The 20,146-nt window shown below is 44.2% G+C and overlaps 1 protein-coding gene, 1 non-coding gene and 1 pseudogene across 3 annotated transcripts in view; 2 read left to right on the top strand and 1 right to left on the bottom strand.

The window, feature by feature from the left end:
- The window catches only part of USP31 (ubiquitin specific peptidase 31), a 77,118-nt gene that overhangs the window by 7,849 nt on the left and 49,123 nt on the right, over positions 1–20,146 (bottom strand). Inside the window, exons 8-15 of one of the 2 annotated variants that reach the window (XM_060120061.1) lie at positions 19,476–19,587; positions 18,777–18,871; positions 17,282–17,359; positions 16,555–16,684; positions 10,116–10,235; positions 7,614–7,839; positions 1,938–2,096; positions 203–355 (exon numbers count right to left, since the gene is read on the bottom strand). In XM_060120061.1, the coding sequence (XP_059976044.1) occupies positions 203–355; positions 1,938–2,096; positions 7,614–7,839; positions 10,116–10,235; positions 16,555–16,684; positions 17,282–17,359; positions 18,777–18,871; positions 19,476–19,587 (1,073 nt within the window). The remainder of the gene's footprint in view (positions 1–202; positions 356–1,937; positions 2,097–7,613; positions 7,840–10,115; positions 10,236–16,554; positions 16,685–17,281; positions 17,360–18,776; positions 18,872–19,475; positions 19,588–20,146) is intronic. The other variant, XM_060120062.1, reaches the window with a different exon arrangement.
- On the top strand, positions 13,847–13,975 carry LOC132477174 (small nucleolar RNA SNORA22). Its single transcript, XR_009530199.1, has one exon. It is a non-coding gene; the product is annotated as a small nucleolar RNA SNORA22 (small nucleolar RNA).
- Positions 14,183–15,602, top strand: LOC132476029 (T-complex protein 1 subunit zeta-like; annotated as a pseudogene).

The following is a 20,146-nucleotide window of genomic DNA, read 5'->3' as shown; positions in this document are numbered from 1 at the left end:
CATACATTACTGTACAGAGTTAAAGCCCCAGCCTCCACATTAGACCTTAAAAGTGGAAAACAACGGAGTGGAAGAAAGAAGTGCTAGGTCACAGAGGGAGAGCAAATGACCCTGTTACATAAAATGCTCCTCAACATGAGGGAGCCCGTGCTGTGTCCATGAGTTGCCATTTTGGAAATCTGTCACCGAAACCCAGACCCACCATCATCTTCACTCCTTTCCCCAGTCATCTCCACAGACTCAGACAGCGAGGCTAGGGAGGTGCGTCTGGAGGAAGCTGCAGAGGTCACGCTGGCCTGCTTGCTCCCCGGGAGACGGCTCACCCAGTGTTCACACAAGGAGGAACTTGTGGAGCCTGCAGGGAAGGAAGTGGGCGCCGAGGTCAGGCCAGAATCCTGCCTGTGCCACACACGCCCTCACCAAGGGCTGCTGCCCGGGCGGCGGGTGATGTCACCGCCAGGTCAGCACTGACTCCCAGGCCCATGCTGTGCCCGCTCGAACGTCGCCTGTTGGGATGAAAAGGACAGACGCTCACACACGTTTGCAGTAATAAAATCCAAGTACAGGGATGGCTACTTCAGAACGCAAAGTCCGAGTCTTAGTGCTGGCAACAGAATGGAACAGACACAACCGCGCATATATTCATCTATTCTACAAACATTTATGAAGCACTACACGCCAGGCACTGTTCTAAGCACTTGCAGGAATACTTCTGACACAGAGACAAAAAAGCAAGCAGCAGTCTACTGTTACCTTCTTGGCCTGTGTGGTGGAATTTTTAAATCATTTTCACAATATTAATATATAAACACACACACGCATGCACACACAAGGCCACATGCCATTCTGTCCTGTCTGTTCCAGGGAGGCCCTTAAATATATACTGGAGCAACAGAAACTGCTCTTGAAATGGAGAACATGAAAGCACATGACTATCTAGAGTAGACCTCAAGGAGGGTGTCATTTCTGAGCATATCTCAGACTCTGGAAAGCACTGAGGGATGGCACTAGAGCCCTGGAGTTCCCACTTTCTGGGAACTAAGAGCAGCTACGGGCAGACAGCTGTACTGGGTGGGGTTTGACTCCAGCAGGGCTCACTCTGCTTCACTGACGCTCCCTTTTAGCGGCTTCCAACTTACCCCTCACACGCTTCAAGGGGAGCAGGGATTAATAACTGATCACACACTGCCATGTCCCAATCCTCTGTCCTATTCTCTAAACTCCAACTCTGCATTAGGAAGCATACGTCCTCCTGTTCGGATTGCGTGTGGCTGCATCAACATCACGCGTGGGTACTGGTTCCTGCATTTATTAATAAGCACAACACGCTAGATCCCATCAAACTAAATCCAAGCCATCTAATATTTTCATAGCCTTCAATCCCTCCCCTAACAGAATAGGCCAATCTTAGCAGAAAAAAGAACGATGTCTAATAGTGCTTTACCCTTTACAAAAGGCTTTAATGCACGTTTACCTAACCTGTTTCACACAACAACCCCATGAGGCAGGTAGGATCAGTACACCCATATTACAAATGACAAATATGTGGCTTGGGTGGGACATGCTCGAAGATAACCCGACCAAAATGTGGCAAAGCCAAGTCTCAGTTCTATTTCCAGTCCCTCGACTCTGAGAGCAGTGTGCTGTGCTGCTTCTTAGCTCCCTCACTCGTTTATTTACTCCGTAAGTAAACACCACGAGCGTGCTTAGAGCCAGGCTCCACTCCACCTCCATGGGAACTCCTGGTTCACAGCTGCTGGCACATTCCACTCCCATTTCCTTTAACCGCAACCATTCTGGTTTCCACATTAAATGCAAACCTGAGAATTAATCTGATCCAACCAACAGAATCATGAGACCTCCTGGAGAAGTTCTCTGGACCATCAACTACAATCTTCTGCTCTCAAAAAAACCACCCAAGAGTAGAGTGGCCTTACCTGCCACCGAGCTGTTGGCCGACCATGACGGTATAGCTGTCCGCCTCTGGTAGAAGAGGATGTACGCTGTCTGCGTGCAGACCTCGTCTTCCGACAGCTGCTGCACGTCACTGTCATCGAAGCAGTACCAGAGGCCGTCCACGGAGTTCTTGCAGTATGCTGTCAAAGAGAGCCCACCAGCGATCAGCACCAGGGCGGCCGCAATGGCCACTCCACTTGACCCACAGACACCATGTCTTTGGCTCATATAATTAATTCAAGAACTTTTTAAGGCTGCAGATAGTAATACAGAAAGAGGTAAGAAATCCAAATTCTGAATCAAACTCAGGCAAAATGTTTCAAGAAATTCCAAACTATTCCAAATGGATGAAATTCTATTTAATTTTAGAAAACACAATATACTTCTTTAAACCAGTGGATTTCAACCAGAGATGATTTTGCCCCAGGGGACACAGTTTTGACTGTCACAACTGGGGGTGGGGGCGTGGGGAAGATGGGATACTAGTGCAATCTAGTGGGTAGAGACCAGGGGCGCCACTACACATCCCACCATGCGTGGCACAGTACCCACAATACAGAATTACCCAGCAAAAATGTTACTGTACCAGTATGGAGAAACCCTGTTTTAAGGATGTTGTAACAGTTTAGTGTTTCTTAGAGACAGAAAACAATAGAACTAGAAATGATGATATTAATGAGAGCAATAGCTAACATTTGTTTAGCACTTATTACGTGCATCTCATTTGATCCTATGAAATGTGTTCTATTATCATTGCCATTTTACAGAGGCTCAAAAAGATTAACCAGCTTGCCCAAGGTCATGCAGCTGGTGAAGGGCAGGGGCCAGCTCATTACAGGATTATCTAGTCCCGGAGCTTAAAGCCTTATCCCACCCTGCCTCCCTCAGATGGAAGGCCCCTGGAGAACACTGGAGCTCATGAATGCATGCGGCCTTCCCTCCAGTCCAAACTCTAAGCTGAGATAAAAATAAAGAGCACTCAAGTACCAGCAAGGACACAGCTTAGTGTTCATGGAGCCACATCATCCTGTGAAGCTATCAAGGAGTGTGATAAGCTTGATCCAGAAAGGTACACTCTTACAACACTTTCTAAAAAGACCCATTTATTGGGGTGAAAATAAACGAGTGCTAGAATATTTAGCTGAACGCTGGAACAGGCTCAGTAGGGCCCCGGGGGCAGGACACGTAAGGTCCCGAGTGGCACCAGGAGTGACTCCCTCGATAGGCCACAACCACTTTGCTAAGTATGGACTCCTAGGAGACGAAAGGGACCCGGAAGAGAAAGGGCTATACCACACAGGTCCCAAAAAAGAAGAGCAGAAGAAGAACCTATGACTGTAGGGAGGAAAGTCGGCTGCAGCTGTGGACTCACTGGAACCAGACGGCAGAGAAAAGGAGACACAAGCAGCAAATGGAGCTGGTAAAACAGCGACTGCTTGGTCAATGGCGTCATCAGGCTTTGCTGGATGACGACCCAGCTGGTGAGGGGCTGCTATTCGGGAGTGGGAGTGGGAGGCCTGTAAGGGGGAACGCGCCCGAGAGGAGGTGACGGAGCAGCCTGTACCAGCTTCAGTCCGTTTCTCCTCAGGATGATCTGTCCTCCATCACGGTGTGGAAACTAAGGCAGCACAGGGACTCATGAATGGGTCAATGATGTATTTATAAAATAATTCTATGTGCTTTTCTTCCCAGCGCTATTTTCTGAAGTATTTCCTAGACCAGTGCTACTCAAATTGTGGCTCACAGACCAGTGCCGGTCCATGAGATAAGCACCAAAACGAGGTAAGCATTTAAAAACATTCATAGCAATCTGATACTGTATGATACTTTTATTGTGTTTTTGCAGAAGTACTGGTTCATGGTTCATGAAGGATTGGACATTTTAAAAAAAGGTTTAAGAAATTTTTTAAAAGGTTCCTCATCACAGATGGTTTGAGAAGCACTGTTCTAGACTCCTTACACAAGTCAGCCATACATGCACCATGTAATTATAGTTAGAACCAGTGCAAAATAAAAGAACACATTAAAATAAACACTCCAGGGCTTCCCTGGTGGCGCAGTGGTTGAGAATCCGCCTGCCAATGCAGGGGACACGGATTCGAGCCCTGGTCTGGGAAGATCCCACATGCCGCAGAGCAACTAGGCCCGTGAGCCACAACTGCTGAGTCTGTGCATCTGGAGCCTGTGCTCCGCAATAAGAGAGGCCCCGACAGTGAGAGGCCTGCGCGGCGCGATGAAGAATGGCCCCCACTTGCCACAACTAGAGAAAGCCCTCACACAGAAATGAAGACCCAACACAGCAAAAATAAATAAAATAAATTAATAAAATAAACACTCCAAATGAAAGCTTAAAAACAAGATATGTTTAACTCAACAATGCTGAGGTACTTAAAATGTCCTCATCAGAAAAGCAGTGGTATGGCCTAAGCACGGGAAAGGGGTAACAACGCAGCAAATATCCGAGCCCCTTGTCAGTAACAGGCCCCAGGAGGCAGGCGCGAGCACTTCTGGCTCCCTCACATGGTTGCCACGTTTGAATAAGGTTACCCACCTAAGGTCACAGAGCTAGGAATACGTGTCTAGCTTCTAACCCATACTCCTCTCACTAATTTGTACTGCCTCCAAGGCAGTTATGGGTTTCCAGGCACTTTCCAGAGTCTATGCTATACAAAGAGCAACATGAGAAGCGAAAATCTGGCACTGTCCGATTTTCCTCAACAATTTCTTGCTAGAAACCACACAACGGGCTCACCCATATTTTCCTGAGAAACACTGTTATACACAGGAGGTTCTTTACCAAAGCTGAAGCTACATGAACACCAACCAGTGATGCTGGCAAAGGCATTACTTCACCAGCTAATTAGTGAAATTAAATTCCCTCTAAGTCCCTTTCAATTCTCAGAGTCCCCGAGTATATAACTGTGACTCAGTATCAAAGAACGCAGATATGACCGGGAATGCCACAAAAGCAAAAATCCAACTAGACACACAACACTTATGATACAAGTGGCCCCCCAAAATATAAATATAACATATGTAAGACACAAAATACAGTATTAAAATTTGGCTTAAACCAAAACACGAGGTAAAACCTACTGAAGCATTTAATTAACATTAACTTTGTCGTCTACGGACTTTTCAACAGATCCTCTGTCCCCTTTTTCTCCTTCAAGTACTTCCGAGGGCAAGTAGAGGCTGTCCAAACGGCTCCACCACGAGATACACTCCAGGTCGGGATCATTCCCCTCACAAGTGACTGCTGCCGGCAGCGTACTGAAAGAACTAGAACTAAATGGGTTTCGAGGACAAAAGATTGTTGTGTCCAGTCACACTCCACGTCCCCTGTCTCCTAAGGAAGAGCAAGTTGAGAGAGTAACTGTGCTGGGCCAAGGAGGGGGTCTGGGGCCCGAGAGGCTCCTTCACCATGTTGCAGGGTTCTCAGGGTTAACTGCCAGGGAAGAGTCTCAGAGAGACTGAAACACCAACTGGAGGAGCCTACCCTCCTCTACCTCCCCCTACCTTTATGAATCACTAGCACCCTGGGGTCTTGCTGCAGAAACCACTGAACTGCAGAAACAAAAAGTCCCAGAGAAGTGTTCACGCAAAATAGGCTGAGTGAGAAGGATGCAGAAAGCCGAGTCCTGGCCACCTACACAGTAGGAGGACCCTCACATCAAGTCCCCCGACATACAGATGTCCAAGCAAGAAGCCCCCAAATCTACCTGCCTCCCCAGCATGCATGAATGCCCTTAACCCAATAATTCCATTTCTGAGACTCAATCTCAAGGAAATACAGAATTAAAATACAGAAAAGGTGACTACACACAAAGATGTCCATCAGTTATCTTCAAAGTCAAAAACCAGAAACAATATATGTGTTCAACAATGGGGAATGGGGAATATTCAACTGAATATTCTGTGGTCATTAAAAATAATATTTACAAAAATTAAGCGTCTGTTGGGACTTCCCTGGTGGCTCAGTGGTTAAGAATCCGCCTGCCAATGCAGGGGACACAGGTTCAAGCCCTGGTCCGGGAAGATCCCACATGCTGCGGAGCAGCTAAGCCCATGCGCCACAACTACTAAGCCTGCGCGCTAGAGCCCATGAGCCACAACTACTGAGCCCACATGCCACACTACTGAAGCCCGCGTGCCTAGAGCCGTGCTCCACAACAAGACAAGCCACCACAATGAGAAGCTCGTGCACCACAATGAAGAGTAGCCCCCGCTCGCTACAACTAGAGAAAGCCCGCGTGCAGCAACAAAGACCCAACACAGCCAAAAATAAAATAAATAAAAATAAAAACAAACAAATAAATAAATTTATTTAAAAAAAAAATTAAGCGTCTGCCCCATTAGCCCATAAGGGCCTCACGTGTAGGCAGCAGGTTACTAATCCCAATAGCTTCTCCTGACCCTCCAGGAGGAGGCTGCTCTGACCACTCTCTCCTCCAGCCCCTGCTCTGTTCACACTTCAACCACAGAACCTAATACACATCCTGCTCTTTCATTGAAAGTGTGCCTACACCGCCCCAACCACTTGATTACACTCTTGGAAGACAGAGGTCGAGATCTTTTCATTGCCAGTGTGTCTGTGATGTGACACAGCCCAGTGCAAGCAAGACGTAGAGGAGGTGTTCCATAAAGGTTCACCTGAACAGAGCATACCAGGCCAATCACCACAGTATAAAATAATGGCCAAAACTTACAGAAAAACACTGGAAGGAAACACCACATATCAAAATGTTACCTACATACAATGGGATATTATTCAGCCTTAAAAAGAAAGGAAGTTCTGACAGACGATACAAAGTGGGTGAATCTTGAATGCATTATGCTAAGTGAAATAAGCCAAACACAAAAAGACAAATACTGTATGATTCCACTTACATGTGGTACCTAGAGTAGTCAGATTCATAGAAAGAATGGTGGCTGCCAGGGGATGGGGGAGGAGTAAACAGGAAGTTACTGTTTAATGGATGCAGAGTTTCAATTTGGGAAGATGAAAGAAACTCTGGAGATGGACAGTGGTGATGGTTGCACAAAGATACGAACGTACTTAATGACACTGAACCGTAAGCTTAAAAATGGTTAAAACGGTTAATTTTGTTGTGTATATTTTATCACAGTTTCTAAAAATGTTACCATTTTTTGAGCACTAATCTCATGGGTTATCTCTGAGTGATAATCTCGTGGGTTGATGGCACCGTTCCGTCTGCCTCTCTCTAGTCTCTAAATTTCAAATGATGAGCACTATTGCTTTGACAAATGAAAAAGTAAATTTAACCATACAGCGAAAAGAAAACCCCTTCCAAGTCACTTTAAAGACACTATATAAGTGGTTCACAACCACTCCAAATAAGGGATATGGAAGCACAGCAAAACCTTAAACGGGGCATGCAGGTGAGGTCAAGAAAGCAAGTCCTGGGTGAGCCAGACGATGCCACCCATCTGCACACACCATTCCCTGCTTGGGTCAGAGCCCGACCAGACGATCTAACTCAGGGCAGAGAACCAGAGGATGAAAACTGCCCTCACGGTTGGCACACTGCCTGCTGGAAGAGAAAGCGAGGTTCTAAAGCAAAGCAACCCTGTCACAAGCAAAACATGTCGGGAGGAATCGTCAGCACAGGCGCCCGGCCTCTCGAGCTGCAGACCTGTGTAGTGCCCCCCTTGCATGGTGCCGTGATGATTGCACACAGCATACAGGTCATAGATGTAGTCCTCAGGGTCCCGCCCGAGTCCGTAGGGCCGTCTCCATGGAGACCAATGGGATGGCAAACTCCAGCTGCTCTGGCTTCTCTTAACTACGTGAGGTGTCATGTCCAGGCCAGTCAGAGGGAACTTCACCATGTTCTGAAGTTTCATACGCTTGTCTCCTTCCTGTGGCAAGAAGAAAAACAAGTTCTGACAATATTTTCATGCAAGCAGATGGTAGATCAGTTTAGCGTGAAAGGCAGACCATCAACTGAAGTAGGGTTGAGTTACCTATCTGATGTTTCCGAAGACACATACAACACAGGGAAACAGATTAACAGTTTTAGCTAACTGGAGGAACAAGTTTTAATATCACCAAAAATGGAACCAGCGATGATTTACATTTAAGGGATAATGAGCCTTCACATTGCCTTACCCGATAAAGGGTTCATCCTGAAACCTCTGTCACGAAAGAGGCATGAAAAGCAATGGAATAACTACATATGTGAAGGGAAAGCACAGTGCTGGCACAGAACAGCCATTCACGGAACAGGGCCTCTTTCCTTCCCAACTCCTCCGACAAATACGTTAATAGTTAACAGTGACTTAACTTAATATAGTCATTTAGTTGACAATCTTGGGCAATCTGTATTTCCCATTAAGCCCACTGGGAAATCCAACCATCAGTTGAGTAGATATTTACTGAATGTTTCCTGTGTCTATGGGAGCTTTAAAAAATCAATCGGGCACAGATAATGCCCATCCCAAGGAACTATGGACCTACAAAGGGAAGAAAAATATTCCTAAGAGAAAAGTAGGATGGGTCTTGCGTGGTCAGGAAGGTCAGGCTAAAGAACCTGGACCTTGTTCTGCAGTCAAGGGAGAAGCACTGAGGCTTTGAGGGAGGAGGTGATGCCATCAGAGCTGTCATTAAGTAGTGCCCAAAACATGGCAGAAAGGGAAGAGCAGGGGAGGTTATGAAACCAATGAAAAGACACTGCAACTGCAACCAGCTCAGAAGTATCAGAAGTTGGAACTGGCAGGATGACAGCAAGAATGGGGAGAAGGGGACACGTACAGGAGGCAGTGGAGAGGCACAACCAGGCCGAAGAGGTGACTGCCTAGGTGACAGGGACAAGAAAGAAGAGCCAAAGATGACACTGCAGTTTTGAGTTGAGGCGCTGGAAGGGTGATGATATGTCTTCAAAAGAAACAGAAAGCAAAGGAAGCCAGTCTGTGTGTATGGAAGCAGACAGAGAAGCTGGGTTCAAACCCTCAACTGGCCGTCCCCCTGGAAGATCCCAGTGGAAGCGTACAGCTGGGACACTCAGGGCAAGTGCCCACTCCTCACTGCTACAGGAACTGGACCCCAAACCTGTGTGTGAAAGGCCACCCTGGGGACCATGAGCGCGCCCCTGACACATTCACTTCATCGGCCAGCCCTAGACATCTCTCAAGTCTATCCAGGTCTCTCCATCTCCACTGCCGCAACTCCACTGCGAGCCATTGGCCAGCCCTCACCCCACCGGTGACTGCAAAGGCCTCCTTCAGGTCTCCCTGTCTTCATCCTTGTAGCCTCTAATTCTCCACACAGCAGCCTGAAGGGTCTCTTCCAAGCACAAATTTGGTCATGTTGCTTCTCTGCTTCAGAATCCCACTCTGCCTACAAGGACTACTTGACGAGCAGCCCCTGCCTGCTCTTCTACCTCAACGCACGCCTTTCTCCCCCCGACCCCCCGGAGCTGCAGCCACACTGGCCTCAGCTTTCAGCCTCCTACACATGCTCTGCGCCCGCTGCTCCCTCAGCCACTATACATGTGCAGCCCCGCTCCCAGCTCACCTGGTACAGGCCTCCTCCTAATCTTTCAGATGCAAACTTTCTTACGCCAGGCTCAGACTCCTCCAGCGTTTACCTCTCATTTACCTCTCTTACAAGGGGGCTGCCCAGGACAACTCTAACCTTAGGAATAGAGAGCCTCTGTGGGAAAACTGACTTACAAAGCAACACAACTCAAAGCAGATTTTCTTTGTATATATTTATGACTCATCTCCACAACTGCACAACTGCTCCTTGGAAGCAGAACAACATCCATTATTACTTTAGGCAGAAATAGAATTCTACCCACCCCCAAGAAAGGTGCTCAATTTTTTTTTTTAAATCCCAAAGTACACTTACTTGAGCACAACATTTACAAATCTAAAGCAAATCCTCAGGAACAAAGTAAAATATCTGCAGTATGAACTAAAATAGTTAGGATTTAAAGGGTCACAGGATGCACAAACTTTGCTCTGGGAAAGAACAAAACATGGCTCCAAACATAGGGGCAGATGTGTGTCTGTAACAACACAGGATCACGGGATCAAACAGGGACACCAAAGAACTCCCCACCCAACAGCCCACCAGTAAGGGGCATAAGAAACTTGGTCACAGCTTTTTTCCCTATGACAGAGGGTTTCCTTACCTGTCGAAATCTCTTTAGGTGTATAATAAGCACATCAGGCAGAGTCCAGAGGCTTAACGTAATGCTCCCCTGCTGCAGCTGCTTACAGTGCGGGCAACGCCAGGCGTCATCTGGGGCAAGCTGAAAACAAGGAGCACGACTTCTATTAAGAGCCACTTAAGGCAAGACTTTGTTACAGGAGACAGCCAGACTCACGTCCTGGCCAGGGCACGGCACAACTCTGAATCTCCCCAATCTACGTCCGAGGGGAGTCAACAGAAAAGCACAATTAAAACTAAAAGCCGGCTAGAGCTGGCACCCAAACATTTGCTGAACAGATTATATCTCAAAAAGGAATGACCAACTAGGTAAATACTGCACAGAGATGTCAGATGCCACAGAAGCATCTCATGCTCAGCATACTCCCAAACTCAACTCGTCGCCTTTCTATCAATATAGCTCCCTTTTCTCCTCCTCCTGTATGTCCTACCCCAGCAAATACCACAACCGCCCGTCAAGAGCAGTACACGGGGGGTTAACCCAAAGCCTCAAACCCTTCCCTCTTCCTCTGCTCTATGTCCATCCGAAGTAACACTCTCTGCCATTCCTCACACCCGTCTCCTCCTCTCCATCCACCTTAATTCAAAGTCCTCACTCACTCTTACCTGGACTTCCTCAAGTCTCTTAATTGTTCTCTCTCCCCCAAGCATCAAACTGCTCCAAACAATCCTCCCCATCCTGCTACCAACAAGATCTTTCTCAACATCAATCTGAGACCTCGAATCCACGTATGTCACCTCTGCAGGCAAGGGTTTCAGGATGACAACACAGAGGTACTAACAGAGCATGTCTGGTAAGAGAGATTTTTTAAATCTCTAGATTTCAGAAGATGCATCAGATCTGGGACCATCAACACAATGAGGTAAGGGAAGCCACGGGAACAGATGGCAATGCCCACTCAGATGGAAGAGAAAGAAGCCAAGGACAGAATCTTGCAGAAGGCCGATTTTTAAGGGAAACACAAAGGTTGAGAAACCACCAGAACCTGAGGCTGCATAGTCAGAAAAATAGGCAAATCAGAAGCATTCCTTTTATGCACACCAAGAAAAGAGAGTGGCAAGAACAGGGTGGTTATTAGTACCATATCCCACGGAGAGGTCAAATGCAGACTGAGCAGAGGCCACTGAACTGAGCAAACTATGGGCCCCAAGAACTTCGGAGAGCAATGTTAGAAACGCAAGTCAGACAGATGACAAGAGGTTTGGAAGGGAGGAAAGGGAAAGACCTGAAATCACTAAACGGTAAAGTCACACAGAAAAGAAGAGAAAGACCGGCACAGTAGTTTGAAAGGGAAGCAGAATTGAGGGAGTTATTTTTCCTGAGAGGGAGATCCTGTCATGTGTGTAGGAAAGATAGGGAGAGACAGAAGTCTGGGTGGATAGCAGTGAATCAGAAAGTTAGGCAGGCATAGCACAGGGAGGTCAGCTTGGTGCTTTGTGACCACCTAGAGGGGTGGGAGGGAGACGCAAGAGGGAGGGGATATGGGGATATATGTATATGTATAGCTGATTCACTTTGTTATACAGCAGAAACTAACATACCATTGTAAAGCAATTATACTCCAATAAAGATGTTAAAACAAACAAAAAAAAAGGCAGGAGGAACCTAACTGTCATCTGGCACGTCCACATCTGTGCTAACATGCTAACTGTCTACAGACATGGCCATCAGCCCAGTGCTCGCGGCAAAGGAACAGGTTGTTGTTTATTTGTTTTTTAATTTCCAATACATCATAAACAGATACTCTTTTATAAGATACAGTAAGAATGTCAAGACAATGGCTGGCAGCTTTGACAGTTTCTACAACACTGCTTGACTTCTGTACTTATCTCGTTGTAAACTGCCACAAAGAGCTGCTAGGCCCGCAGAGCACCCTTGGAGCGTGGCCAGCCTCGCTAACTGCCCAGCAAGGAAGGCGACTAGCCCCAGAGGCAGCTGTTCCACTTTCAGGCAGTCTGTTACAAAGTTCTTCCTCTTTTTAAGACAAAATCACTCTCCCTGTAATTTCCAATCTCTAATTCTGCTTTTTAGATAAAATTAAGTCCAATCCCTTATCCACAGGATGGCCCTCGAAGTATGTGAAAATAACTATCAGATCCTCACTTAAGGTCTCCTTCATCAAGATATACTCAGCCGCGGGCTTCCCTGGTGGCGCAGTGGTTGAGAGTCCGCCTGCTGATGCAGGGGACACGGGTTCGTGTCCCGGTCTGGGAAGATCCCACATGCCGCGGAGCGGCTCGGCCCGTGAGCCATGGCCGCTGAGCCTGCGCGTCCGGAGCCTGTGCTCCGCAACGGGGAGAGGCCACAACAGTGAGAGGCCCGTGTACCGCAAAAAAAAAAAAAAAAAAAGAAAAAAAAAGAAAAGAAAAAGATATACTCAGCCGCGCCATCCCCTATCCACACTCTCTGCTTGTGCCCCAGCATGTCGGTCTCTTAACAGTGAACATTTAAGGTAATGAGAAGAGCAGTGCTATCACCATCTGAGTTCTGGACACTGTTTCTAAAGCATCCTTAGGTAGCCAACAGTGGCTGACACCCACATGACACTGTTTGCTGATCATACTGAGCTTGCAGACAACGTGACCCCAAAATTATCGTCACACAGCCTACTGCTAAGTCTGACCTCCTCCTCTTCCATATCTGGAATGTTATTTTTGGACCCAGTGACTGAGCTCCCCAAGGAACACTCATTCATTCACTGCGGCATAGATTTGCTGAATGCCTTCCATGGACCGGACACTGCTAGACATGCTGGGGTTATTTTACGACCGGGTTGGATTCTCTCACCTGCTGTGCCCCAGCCACAGTGGCCTCATTTCTTTTCTCAACCTTCCTCCGACCCCAAGACCTTTGCTTCCTTTACTTATTTGTTTATCCCCACTACACTGTAAACAAGCTGAGGGCAAAACTGTTGTCTGTCTTGGTCCCTGCTATATTCCCAGTTCCTAGCACAGTACCTGGCACATAGTATGTACTCAACAGACATGTACTGAATGAACAAAGCCCTATTAAAATGTATCTGGCTAGCTTGAAAGATCATGAGATGTTTTGTAGAATACCAATGTGGTCATCTAGTAGATCTGCTCACCTTTAAGCTTTGTGACATTCTCAGACATCTCCCAAATCAATTAAAAAAAAAAAAAAAGCTAAATAGGATAAGGTGCTACATACAGCATGTGATCAACCAGTTTCAAAGCCAATTATTTATATAAGCCCAAGATTGGAAAAATACGTCTAATGAAAAACTATTAAAGGAACTAGCTGTTAACTGCTTGGGGGAGAAAAGACTTAGAAGATGAAAACTATTTTCAAATATTTGACGGACAAACAAGTGGAAGAAAATGAAGACCTGTCCTCTGTTCTTAATGACCTGAGAGTTTACCTGCCGGTTGTAGCAACAAGGGACATATTCCATCAGATACCCAAAGAGAAAATGGTGTCTCTGAAAAACAGCGGCTGGATAATCACCTATTTGAAATTAGGTAGAACTCAACCATTAGAAAAAAGACATTTTAAAGCCCCCTCCGACCCTGAAATTGCATGATTCCCTACATGCAAGAGTGAGCAGTAAGAGTCAGTAGCCAGAATTATGATCGTAAACATCAACTCAAAATTAGATGAACTCCAAGTGCTCTCGTCAAGGTTTCTCGAGGCGCCTGAACCTGGAGAGGTTTAAAAACCACAAAGGCCTGTTGCACAGTGAACACCAAGAGTGGCTTAGTTCCTTGGTTTCAACTCTGTGCTAGAGCAATGTCTGTTCTTTTCCTCTACACTGAAAGCTTATTTATCCTTTGTAAAGTATTCAGAAAGTCAGCACATCATATTAGTTGTATTAAAGGGTATGAATGATCCAGAATATCCTTCCATAAATCTGCTTTATCACGAACTATAGTTGCATCTAACTGAAGATCTCTAGTATTAGTGGTGGCTTTGTAACTATGTGTTTATTATAGGATCTTCATCTCAAAATAATAACAGAAGGATTTGAAGCTGCAAAGAAAAAGGCACTTCAGTTTTGGCAACTAGTCAAAATATGCAAAGAGATGAACAGTGAAACACTTACAGACATGGCCAGAACATCTCTACATACTAAAATTCATGCTAAACTTGCTGATGTTTTAACAGAAGCTGTAGTGGGCTCCATTTTGGCCATTAAAAAACAAGATGAACGTAGTGACCCCTTCATGGTTGAGATCACAGGGATGAAACATAAATCTGAAACCTATACAAGCTTAATCAGAGGTCTTGTTTTGGATCATGGGACATGGCATCCTGATATGAAAAAAAAGTAGAAGATGCATACATCTTCATATGCAATGTGCCATTAGAATATGAAAAAACAGAAGTGAATTCTGGCTTTTTTTAAAATAAGCGTGCAGAAGAGAGAGAGAAATTAGTAAAGACTGAAAGAAAATTCACTGAAGATGGAGTTAAAAAAATAATAGAACTTTGAAAGAAAGTGTGGTGGCGATTCAGATAAAGGATTTGTTGTTATTAATCAAAAGGGAATTGACCCCTTTGCCTTAGATGCTCTTGCAAAAGAAGGCAGAGTAGCTCTGCACAGACCTAAGAGAAATGTGGAGAGGCTGACGCTTGCTCGTGGTGGGGTAGCTCTAAGTTCTATTGATGACCTAAATCCTGATTGTTTGGGAAATGCGACTTGTCTATGACTACACACTGGGAGAAGAGAAGTTTGACTTTATTGAGAAACGTAACATCCGTCACATTACTGGTCAAAGGACCAAATAAGTACACACTCATGCAAATCAAAGATGCAATCAAAGGTGGCTTGAGAGCTGTTAAAAATGTTACTGATGATGGCTGTGTCATTCCAGGTACTGGTGCAGTGCAAGTGGCAATGGCAGAAGCCCTGATTAAATAAAAGCCCAGGGCTTCCCTGGTGGCGCAGTGGTTGAGAGTCCGCCTGCCGATGGAGGGGACACGGGTTCGTGCCCCGGTCCAGGAAGATCCCACATGCCGCGGAGCGGCTGGGCCCGTGAGCCATGGCCGCTGAGCCTGCGCGTCCGGAGCCTGTGCTCTGCAATGGGAGAGGCCACACAACAGTGAGAGGCCCGCGTACCGCAAAAAAAAAAAAAAAAAAAAAAAAAAAAATAAATAAATAAATAAATAAAAGCCCAGTCAGTGTAAAGGGCAGGGCCCAACTTGGGAGTTCAAGTATTTGCTAATGCAGTGCTCATTATTCACAAGGCTCTTGCTCAGAACTCTGGTTTGGAGCTTCAGGAAACACTAGTTTGAGTTCAAGCAGAACATTCAGGTCAGCTTGTGGGTGTGGACCTGAACCCAGGTAAGCCAATGGGAGGCATATGGGAACACTACTATGTAAAGAAACAGCTTCTTCACTCCTGCACTGTAATTGCCACCAATATTCTCCTGGTTGATGAGATCATGAAAGCTGGAATGTCTTCTCTAAAAGGAAGGCTGAATTGAAGCTTCCTTTGTATCATCTGAATCATGAAGACTCTACAGAGTGATACTAAGAATACAGCTATAGAATTTTGCTCCAAGCTTCAAATGATTTTCAAAGGAATTTTCTTTTCCCATATGAAAAAAGGACAGAATACTGGCACCTATTCAAATTCTGAAGTTCTGAAATTATAATTACAGTATTTTTTAAATTGCACTGCAGTGTACACACATACAGCAGGCCATATTTATCCAATAACAGCATGTTTTGCTTTAGCTTCAGTTATATAAAAATATGTTAGATAAACATGTTATCTACCTTGTTATTAAATATTCCTGTTAAAAAAAAAAACACACACACACAGGCAAGGGTCCTATCCACTATTTGTCCATCCATTCATTCAAATATTTACTGAGTACCTACAATCTGCAAACACTATGCTAAGTGGTCTAAAGCACTGTCCAACAGAACTTTATGTCTATAACTACACTGTCCAATACGAGTCACTAGCCACATGTGTCTCCTGAGCCCTTGAAACGTGGCTAATGCAACTAAGGAACTGAATTTTTAATTTTAATTAATTTTAATTAAAATGGCACCTATGTTCTTAGTTCCAAAAAGTTGAGAACCACTGATCTAGTCACTAAGGAAAATAATTTAAAATCTCTATAAATTGAAACAAAAATATAACTTTATCATTAACCATTAAAAAGTAAAAAAAAAAAAAAAAAAGCAACTATACAAAGGTTCATGTCTAGAGCACTTCATTTTATCAAGGTTTTCCAGAAATTTAAACTACTTTGTGTTAAAATCCTAAGAGGAATAACACTAAGATGCATATCACATGTGCAGAACCTATGTAAATGCAAAAATCCTTGGGGAGTTTTCTGGTGCATAATTTGTTTCTCCACTGTCATCTTGCCCTGGGCCCTCCCTACTACCCTCACCACCCAACAAATGCTGCCCAACCCTTACCCGCTCCTCTTTGGTGTAGAGTTGGAAACACTGGGATAAAGTGCAAGTTTGAGGCTGATGGTGACGCTCCCTTTGCAGCCGGACACTTTCTGCATCAGGGATATACTCATCTTCGGTATTTACAAACAAGCTGCGATCAGGGGAGAAAAAGCATGTATTAGAGAATGTCTTGGAAAACTGACACAAAATACAATTAACAGCTTCACAACGTGGCTGTAAATTCATAACCAAAAAGGTCAATATGTAAGAAAATAAAAGTGGCAATCCAACTTTTCTATGTTCCAAAATGTTGTGAGACATTCTCTATCTATGACATTATTTTCAAGAAATAACTTGGAATTGTTTTTTCTGGGATTGGGCACAAACTGTACTGATTAATCATATATTCTTGTCCTCTGTATCAAAGGGCATGCATTTGGCATAACTTGCTAGAGTTAATGGGTCTGTAATAAAAATCAAAGTAATTTGACCTACACAGTAGTTAATGAATATATAGCTTCTGTCTCATTAGCAGCAAACAAATGTTCTAAGGTTTTGGGATCCAGACAACAGAATGTGTAGGAGAGAAATAATAAATTACTTAAATAAAGGATCAGCAACACACTTGGATACTTAGCTAAAGAAAACAGAGGTTTGTGTTTCAGCTAATTTGAAAGATCAAAGGTATGCTATTATAGTGATAATTAAGACAATGACTCTACAAACACTAAGTTAAAAAAATACTTACAAATCTTTTGTCTCCTTGTCCCATTCTACCACTAATTTCACGTGAGCAGTGCCACCTGGTCCACAAGATTTTAGTGCCCTAGAGGATGGGGAAGGAAGTCACGTATTACTTTCTAAATAAATGATTTTAATTAAATATACATCCTATCTGAAATCTGAAATCATAGTGTGATTGCTGAAAATCTTCATCATCGTTCCCCATCAGAAGAGGTTTCTGACCATTATAAACTCTTATTTAATAACTTGATTACAACTGGACTGAAAAATCCTTAAATTAAAATATTCAATATGGATATAAAGATACTGGAGGAAATTTAGTACCACACTATAAGGTTATCCACAATAACTCTTAGATGTTAATGATCTTTCCAATTTTTGTCCAATATCTCACCAAATCAATAGAGACTGGACGGGACGATAGTCTCTCTGGGAACAAACTCTGCTCCTGCATCTCTCCACCTACCCCCATAGGCCATGCTTGGTCCCTGGACCGTGCCCACACCAATGTAAACTGTGCCTTCCTACAAGGCATCCCTCAAGTTTCACCTCACTTATTTCCCCTGAGCTCCTTGGCTCCTTCACCATCTCCTGACATACTCAGCATTAACAGTCAGTATTACCCATCAAATAGTTTTTAAGTTTTGCAATGTTTTGGATCATTATCTAATCTATTAACTCTAATCTCTAAAACCAAACAGTGAGTTGCTTTCAAACAGAACCATGTTGTATACTTTTTTGGAATCCTGAAATGCAGGGCACTACGATATTTGTTGAAAAAGTCATTATAATAAAAACAATAATGTGTTTTTATATTTATATGTATCCATATATGTATCGTGTCTATATATACATATCTCTATTACTTTATTAATAACAGAAGTATGTAAAAGCACAGAGATAGCAGAGGGGAGAAGATAATTCTAAGGGAGAGAGGAGGGACAGTGTGAAGAGAGGCTCAAAAGGAATGAATTATCAACAGAGGAAACTACACGTGCAAAGGCACACATAAAACCATATTGTGCGTTCAAACAACCCTCAGTACTTTGATGCTGCGGAATGTTTAATATAGTGGGGAGAAGAAAGAGGCCTGACAGAAGGGAAGTAGTCAGGGTTCAAACTGTGGAGAACTTCACATACTGTGGAAACTGGGCTTTATCTTTGAGGCCACGGTTATCATTTAAGGATTTCAAGGAGGAAAGTGTTATGATTAGAATTCTACTTTGGAAAACTTTGATCTTGGTGAATATGAAAGTGCAATTCATCTGTGGTCCTGAGACCAATCAATTTACTTTCCTAACATCAGTACTCCAGGCTTTCCTGATTCCAAAAAAGATCATAAAACATAGCCTACTCAAATATAATCAAAAGTAAAATAAGTGTTTACTTTCTAAGTGAGCCTGGAGGACCTACCACACTTATGTGGAAATTACATCAGACATCACTAGAAATTACACACAAACATATATGAAAGTCTAGAAGGTGATTTTTTTTTTTACCTTTCTACTGTTGGGTGGCACAGGGGCTGCTCCTCCTGGGGCAGCAAGTATGTTATCCCCACAACACTGACCACTCGCAAACTGAATGGACACACCTGCAACAAATGGCAAAGGCAAATCAGGCTGAGTTTCTCTTCGAGGGCATGTGGTTCACTGGGGCATTTCCAAAACAGATTAGAGGGAGAGCAAACTGTTTTGCAAAATGCTTCTCTACAACATTCTGTGAGGCTGTTGAGCCACTCTAATACACTTTAAATATGATTGCCCCAAATGCAATTTACATATCAAATATGTTATGCAAGACAAGTAATATTTACTTTAGCTGAACATTAATATAAGTTTTCCACGGATACCTTAACAAAGAAATCATAATTTTGAAAATATATAGATAGTCTACAAAATCTCTCCAAGCCGATCATGTGCTAAACTTTATTAGGCAAACATTATAAAGGAACACCTGGCAGTGCATGGAAAACCGTGCAGTGGTCAGCTCCCTTCATAAAATGAGGGACAGTCCTCATTCTGGAAAACCTGAACACAGCAGATTTTACTACGCAGCTTTTCTCCAGGGCTCCCCAGCATTCCAGCTCAGTGTCTGGTGTTTCCTAAGGGCAAAGGTCTGAACTTCCAATCTCACTGTAATGACTTTCTTCACTGGGTACACACATGCTATGCTGGAGTACCAAAAGGCTTACACACCTGAATGCCAACTGTGGGCCTCAAGAAATACTTCATCTTCTCCAAGATTTCCCTCTGCAGAAGGTCCCATGCTATTGTCTTCTCTAAGTGCAGCACAAAAGGTAGTCCAAATCTAACACACATAAATGTTATAATCACCTTAAAAAGTATGACAATTCCTTTAATACTGTAACTCCTTATTCATGATCTTTTTAAATGGAATCACAATACAATTAGTTTTAGGACAGTTCTCAAAATAAAACAAACAGGAAATTTAATATCATAAGTGGATGAAACAGTCAGAAGGGAAACTGAGATTTCTAAATGAAATTTAACAACTCATACACCAAAATGGCGTCTAACAGAGTATGGTGCCAGGTAGTAAGATGACAGGATTAGTGGAGATGGGGAGGAAAGCAGGTGGGAGTGGACACGAGTCTAGCAAGCAGCATGGGTCAAACATATAAGGGGTTAGGTGCCAGAGGAAAAGATAGGGCTGGAAGGTCTAGCAGGGAGGCAGCCACATCCTGGTGGCCTGACAACAAGGAAGGCACTGGCAAGCAACACTAAAAGTCAGCTCCTAGCCTAGGGCAGAAGTCACGTGGCCCCTGCCAGGTTTCCTATCCAGTGCTGAGCTCACAGGTGTTATAGAGAATCAGAGGCAGAGCCATGGTTCTCAGCAGTGGCTGCAG

This window comes from Mesoplodon densirostris, chromosome 16 (assembly GCF_025265405.1).
Source record: "Mesoplodon densirostris isolate mMesDen1 chromosome 16, mMesDen1 primary haplotype, whole genome shotgun sequence".
In the NCBI taxonomy this organism is placed as follows: domain Eukaryota; kingdom Metazoa; phylum Chordata; class Mammalia; order Artiodactyla; family Ziphiidae; genus Mesoplodon; species Mesoplodon densirostris.
Note: the sequence above shows the minus strand (reverse complement) of the source record. Positions and strands in the feature narration are given on the sequence as shown.